Here is a 7,057-nt window from a genome sequence, read left to right on the forward strand (position 1 = left end):
CACACCTGTGTGAAGTGAGGAGCGCTCTTATCATTATACATCATCATACATCATCTCATGAACAACTGGATTTATGTGATTGGTTATAGTAAGAGAAACCTATGAGAATCTGGGAACTAAATCATTACCAAGAAATTTCTTCACCAATATGTTTCTAATGGTGTCTAATAATAATGTACTAAAAGATTGAAATTCAACTCCCGTGGGAAATTAGAGTTATTAGCATAATATGTATATAATATAATATGCCATTAACATCCTATATAAGGAAAATAAAGTCCTTTTCATTCTTTAACCCATTTTGGTGTTGGCATCATGTTATGCTTTAGCTATTGAAAAATAGCAGATCTACAAGCTCATATCGCGCCACCGAGTGGCGCGATACGAGCTTGTAGGTCTGCTATTTTTTGAAAACTCGAAGAACGAATGACATTTTTAGAATCTGATCTCAGGTCAGAATGGGTTAATCAGACCAGTGTGTGTCCAGTGGAAACCTCGTATGAATCTGATCTCAGGTCAGAATGGGTTAAGTAGCATGTGACATACAGCATGAAACTAGGGGTTTTTCATGATTCTGAATCCATTCCAAGCATTAGTCTTGCACAAAAAACAGCCATAGCCGTCATCCCAAATGTGATGAGGTCAGCACATTTGTATATCCACAAGTGGATATGGCCGAATTTAGCCCAAAACACTTATGTGACATCATACATCATCATTCATCACATTCTGTGCTCAGCCAACCAGCTGAGCACCAAATTCCGTGCTCAACTGCTCATACACACAAAGCTGTGCATAGGGGCTAGTTAGTGCCTCTCAAAAAGGTTGTGTTTTAACTAATTTAGCAGGATACCCCCTGGAACCCACCTCAAGGGTTCCTAAATGAGGGGGCGTACTCGATGCGCACCTGCAGCACATTGTGGAAGTTAAGTGGAAGTGCAGTACGGTGCTGTAGATAAGGAGCCAAAATGTTGTTGTGTTCCTGCAGGGTCCACTCCAGACTAGAGTCAGAGCCACATACACTCATGGCTTTACGTGTTCATGTGTTTTGTACCTTATTATATTGTCACTTGGTAACAATTTTTCCCCCATACATTTGGACTTATGTTAGTGTCACCCTGCGGTTAATTTCATGTTTGGAATCCTGTTGCTGTCTTGTGTTTGTTTGTTTGTTTGTTTACTGGCTGTTTGCCTGGATCTTTGGCGCATTAAAGCCACTTGCTCAAGGAGCAGCGCTATGTCGTGTCCTTCCTTTGCCCCAGTGGTGACAATTTTGTCATTTTTGGTAAATCTTTGGGGATTTTTTTAAAAACTTTTTTAAAGCATTTGCCCCGCAAAATAGGGACAGCCGGGTCAATGTGGTAATCTGTGTGTTGGAAGTTGCAAAAGGTTCACACTGTGCCTTTGCGTAAAAGGAAAAGGCTGTTGTTTCTGTTGGCTGAGTGGTTTGTTTACCCTGTAGAGAGAAATGGATGTGCATTGTTCCACAAGCAGCTCTCCTGCTGTTAACGTTGTTTTAATCAAACCATGTGACAATTATTAATTTGACACACTGGAGCGGTGGTTCATGTTCGATCCGGGGGCCGTCAGGGTTCCATTTGGTTCCATTTGTACGCTTTTATGTTATGGGGGTCCTTGAAATTAAACAGAGCTCTCACTCTGTCCCTCTGACCTACTGTTCTCTGTCCCACTATCCCTCTGGCCTTACTGTCCCACTGTCCCTTTGACCTACTGTCCCTCTGTCCAAACTAAGTGAATGGCGATATAGCTGTTTTGGTCATTAGGGCCAATCAGTCGTATCCTCCTCCTCTGTCCTTCCTGCCATGGCGTACTGGAACACTTAACCAGAAGCCGCCAAGCCGGGGGGGTCTTGGGGTGGTGGCGAGGACACAATGCGTTTTGCTCTCCAGCGTGTGGCAGGCTGCCAGCAGGATTACGTGTGAGATGAGAAATGTGAGATGTCCTCAGAGGGGGGGGACCTAAACATTTCCTCACTGACCTCTCCACATGGTTCTGTTTGTAACGTCTGAAAAACACGCTCACGTTCCTCAAAGAGAGACCAGCCCCGGTCAAACCGTCTATAGTACACATGAGCACACAGAGTGTTCTGCTCTGCTAGCCTGAGGTGAAACTATTTGTCTTCCAATACGTCAATTGGAAAATGCAGATTGCGTCATGAAACATGAATGTGCAATAATAATAATGGATGTTTGAATTAAGCTAAAGGGGCCCACCAAATTGATTTCTGGACCCCCGTAAAAAGGATGTGCCATGGGGGACCCCAATTTTCAAAAAAGTTCTAGATTTTTGTAAGTGTTTCAAAAATAGCTACAAACAATGCATTGTGAGCTTAGAATAGGTGCAGCAAAAAGTGGTTGAACTGTGCCTAAATTAAAAGTTAAAAGTGGTTGAACTGTGCCTAAGTTAAAAGTTAAAAGTGGTTGAACTGTGCCTAAGTTAAAAGTTAAAAGTGGTTGAACTGTGCCTAAATTAAAAGTTAAAAGTGGTTGAACTGTGCCTAAGCTTGAAACCCCCTCAAGGACCCCTAAGGGGTACGGACCACACTTTGAGACCACCAGACTTTGGACCAATCACACCAAGGTATATACAGTAACTATACTGTATATTATAACTGTGGAGCAGTGTTGTTTTTGGCAGCACATTTTGATTTTAGTTTTAGTCATAGTCTGTTGAATAGCTTTTAATTTAGTTTTAGTCCCATTTTAGTCACCTGGAATGTTTTAGTGTTAGTCTGCGACGAGGTTGTGAGCTTGTAGATCTGCTATTTTCAGCATGCAACCAATTATTGTAAAATGACTTACTGGATCTCTTGTCCACTAGCAGTCCCTTCCTAACATTTTAGTGTAGTTTTTATATTGTTGACGAAATTGTCAGGATATTTAGTCATAGTTTTAGTCATCATAGCTTAGTTTTTATTTAGTTTCCATTTAGTCAGTGAAAAAAGGTAGTCGACGAACATTTTTCGTCTTAGTTTTAGTCGACGAAATCAATACTGCTATGGAGTCGACTTCAGTTAGAAACAATAGCCTATCTTTATGGTGCTTGCTTGCCCTTAACCACTTGGATAACCCAGCATCCATATTCTGCAGGGAACATTAGCCAAAAAATAGGTATTTTATTTTTTTTATAGCTTGTGGATATTTTTTGTTATAGTTTGTATATCGAAAATTTCTGGTGAAGAGACTTGAGAAGACATTTGTGAAAAGGTGATCCAAGTCCGTTTAAAACCGGAATAGTTAAAAGTTAGACGCTGATGAATTGAGTGCAATGGACCACAATGGAAACAAGCCCCACACCCACAGTGCTTTTTTTCTGTTATCCTATAGCATAACCTTTGACTGTACTACCTGTGCTATAAACAAACCTATTAATAATGTGTGAAATCAATTAAAAAACTGTCATAAATCCCCCCCAAAAAAAACATAAATCCAGACATGCAATGCATTTTTTTATATTTTTTTATTCAAATCACCACAACAAATGCTTTAGGGACAGAATGGATGGTGTGTAGGACAAGGGGCGTAGAAACACAATGAAGATAATAATAAAAGAATAAAGGCATGGGAAGCACGCTGTCACTTTACGCTCATTGAACTGAGCCCTTGGCGTCCAGCGACGTCACGGTCGACCGCCACTTTACTCCTTCACGTATGTCCTCACCGCCACCACGTCACCCATGGTGCACCTCTGTGAGGCGGAGAGAGAGGGGGAGGGGGAGAGAGAGAGAGAGAGAGAGAGAGAGAGAAACATTATTGTTAGCATGTGTGTTGTTCACCTTGTTGTCTCCCTACATACGTATTGTTATGTTATATGGATGCTTTGACAATGTAAAACATATTTTATCATGCCGATAAAGCATTTTGAAATTGAAAAATATTCAATTGAAACAGAGAGACAAAGAGACAGAGATAGAGACTTTTTTTTCAATTTGGCTTACAAATTGTGTTTTTCTTTTTTTTAATGTTCTACCCTTTTTGTTTTTTGTTGTTTTGTTTTGCCACTGAGCTAATATATCCTGTCTGCTTGCTCTGGGGTGAAATTGAATCGAAACAAGGATTGCGTCAAAGGTCGTGTCCAACCTAGATACAGGATCTAAATGTCTCAATAGAAGAGCAGGGAGACCATATACAACCTGCACCCCAATTCTATAAGTTATATTGTATTTAGCTTTACCATACAAAAGGTTCTAAGTTTGGACAAAATAACATTGTATTACTAAAAAAACCTAAAACAAAGGGTGATGGAAAGAACCCCTGCTACATTTGCACATCTCACAATCAAACAGTCACACATCAAATCAATCAATAATCGATCAATAACCCCAGCACTCAAGATCAACATTTTCCCAACAAAGTGACATTCCCTAGTGTTTGCTAGCCATCCATTTGTAAATGATGGAATTACATTGCACATATTACTCACCGCTATCAGCTTTCCATCTGTCACCACCCTCTCAATGTTGGTCTCTTTGCCGTCCCAGCTCTGTGTCTGAATCATCTTGCCATTGTCCATCGTGAACACAGTCTGAAGGAGAGGACAAAGAGCAGTGGTTCTTAAACTTTTTCATGTCAAAGACCCCCAAATTGACACTTATTAGCCCATGGACCCCCATTTGAAAAAGATATGCCAGAGACCCCCCATTAGAGAAGATGTTAATGGCTTTAGCAGGCATTTCTATCTCTGGGACCCCAATTTATATTGTAAAATTACTCAGTAAAAGTAAAAGCCTGCATTCAGGCATCAGTACTGACGTTTTACAAAGTGTGTCAAACTTGTTAAAAAATTGCAGATCTAAAAGCTCACAACTTGTTAACGTTACAACATGGTGTGTATATATATATAGGACTTAATTGATTCATGTATGTTTTTATAATAATCTAAATATACAAAGTAAAGTTTTCCAATAACTAGAAAAGTACAGTTTTCCTCTGTGGATGAGTAGAAAACACATTTTGAATACAGCACTTTTACTTGAAATAGAGTATTTCTTCGTTGTGGTTGTTATATGTTTACTTAGTGAAGTCTGAGTACTTAATTGCAAAGTGGACAATACTCAAGTAAAAGTAGGCTACTGAGTAAACGTACTTAATTACTTTACACCACTGAACCTTAGAGACCATTATCATATCTATATGGTCGCTTAAACTTTGGAATACAGGAGTTTTACTTTACTACGCAAAAACAATAATGATACTTCTCCCACCAATGCCTGAGAAATGTAGTGGAGTACAGTACAAGGCTACATCATTGAAAAATGGACATATACTTGCACAAAAGTACCTCAAAACTGTACTTTAAAACCACAAAAGCATCTGTGTCATTTAGCAGATATACACGCTGTGCTGCGAGCTTGTACACCTGCTGTTTTTGAAAAGTAATCTTGAAGCCATTTGTATACAATGGCCTCGGATATGAATGCGGTTATAGGCTACAATACTTTGAGCGAATCATGTGGCCTATACTTAGGTAACCCACCCTGGTTTTCCTGTCGTCGGCGGTGGTCTCCTCAAAGGGCTCGTTGAGCTTGAACTTGATCTCCGTGGTCTTGAAGGTGCTCTGGGACTTCATGCAGATCATGCCCTGCTCGTCAACGGACACGATGAGGTTGGGCTTGGTGCGGTTGCCCACCTGTCTGGTGGTGAAGCCCACACCTGCAGGGGGGGGGGGGGGGGGGGGTCAAAACTTGGTGCATGAGAGAGACCACCGACCAGGGCTACTATATTGACCACCTGCCAGGGTTACTGCTGGCTTAAGAAAACAACAACAAAAAACATAACTGACTGAAACGTGTTTATAAAACTATAACTAAAACCAAAGAGAAAATAATATAATATAATAATAATAATAAATATCCTTAGTTTCTGTCAGTAAAGTATACCCAATGTCAATATTCTTCTAGGAATAGTGAAAATATAACCAGTCTACAAGCTCACAATGCAGCTTGCTACTTTCACAATCTTTCCTCAGCTTTTGAAACTTGCCCACCAAAGATTAGCCCATATTACAAAAATACAAATAATACAATCTAGACTGGCTAAAACTAAGATTTGTCATCCAATAAAACCTAAATAAAAATGAAACTACACTAGCAAACAACTTGATAGAGACTGAAAACTAACTGAAATTGTAAACATTACATAAAGTAAAAAAAAATAAAACTGAAAAATGCAATAACCTTTGTGTCACCTGCACAAACGTTTTGCTGCATTTGATAAAAGTCCTGTTAATGTAGTGTAGCCTACAATTAGAACAACATTTCCATTTGGTTCCAGATTTGTCCAGTTGTACATTAGAGTTAATTGGATGAAATTCATACATTAATGCATGAGTTGTATACATGCAAATGCGTAACGGTACTGGTATTAAAAAAGGGAAATTAATCTAGGATCTATTGCCAAAATACTTGAGGTTATTATTTATACTAAATGTACGTTTTAAATATTAAATCAGTTTTAATCATCCAATACATTTTCTCTTCCGATTTTTCTCGAATAGGGTATTTTATCCAAGAGAACTATTTCCTTTTTCCGCACCGGGAATCCAAAAGTGAGATTTTCCCCTTTCCCCCCTTCTTCTTCCAACTTTTTTATTTTATTTTATTTTTTTGTATAATATTATTTCAGGGTCCTACCGATTGCTTTCATGTAGTCGTCAAAGTTCTCGCTGGAAATCATCTTCCACGTCCCAACAAACTGTTCCACCATCTTTGCAGCGTTCCGTTTATCAAGTTTATGATAATGTTAATTAGAGTTCTCGGTCCGAGAGATGAGGATTCCACTCACATTCACTCCACTATCAGCTCCACGCGCTGCCTTAAAAGCCGTCTGCCCCACAGGCGCACCGCGCGGCGGACCAATCACAGCCCGGAGCGTCACTGCATTCTCTGGCTGGGGAGGACCTGGCATCCCATAGCCCGGGGGAGCGCACGCTCGCACTGTGATTGGGTCCTTGGTTGTTAAGGAAACATAGCAACGAACGTCCTCTGGGATCTGGCAGTGGTGGGAGAAAAGTAGGCTACTCAGATCCTTGACTTAAG

The 7,057-nt window shown here is 40.0% G+C and overlaps 1 protein-coding gene across 1 annotated transcript; it reads right to left on the minus strand.

The window, feature by feature from the left end:
* Positions 1-3,461: 3,461 nt before the first annotated feature.
* Positions 3,462-6,800, minus strand: fabp4a (fatty acid binding protein 4a). Its single transcript, XM_083770249.1, has 4 exons — positions 6,653-6,800; positions 5,497-5,672; positions 4,444-4,545; positions 3,462-3,708 (listed from the first exon to the last, which is right to left on the minus strand). The coding sequence occupies exons 1-4, from the start codon at positions 6,723-6,725 to the stop codon at positions 3,658-3,660; spliced, it is 402 nt and encodes a 133-aa protein (XP_083626375.1). The 5' UTR covers positions 6,726-6,800; the 3' UTR covers positions 3,462-3,657.
* Positions 6,801-7,057: the final 257 nt, after the last annotated feature.

Source organism: Protomyctophum parallelum, assembly GCF_964188405.1.
Source record: "Protomyctophum parallelum genome assembly, chromosome: 1".
In the NCBI taxonomy this organism is placed as follows: Eukaryota; Metazoa; Chordata; class Actinopteri; order Myctophiformes; family Myctophidae; genus Protomyctophum; species Protomyctophum parallelum.

Bases quoted from the DNA above. Each gene is read 5' to 3' on its own strand.
- fabp4a (XM_083770249.1), bottom strand. From the start codon at position 6,725: ATGGTGGAACAGTTTGTTGGGACGTGGAAGATGATTTCCAGCGAGAAC. The intron at 5,673-6,652 runs GTAGGACCCTGA...CCCCCCCTGCAG, and splicing joins CGACTACATGAAAGCAATCG to GTGTGGGCTTCACCACCAGA. The intron at 4,546-5,496 runs GTGGGTTACCTA...CCTCTCCTTCAG, and splicing joins CCGACGACAGGAAAACCAGG to ACTGTGTTCACGATGGACAA.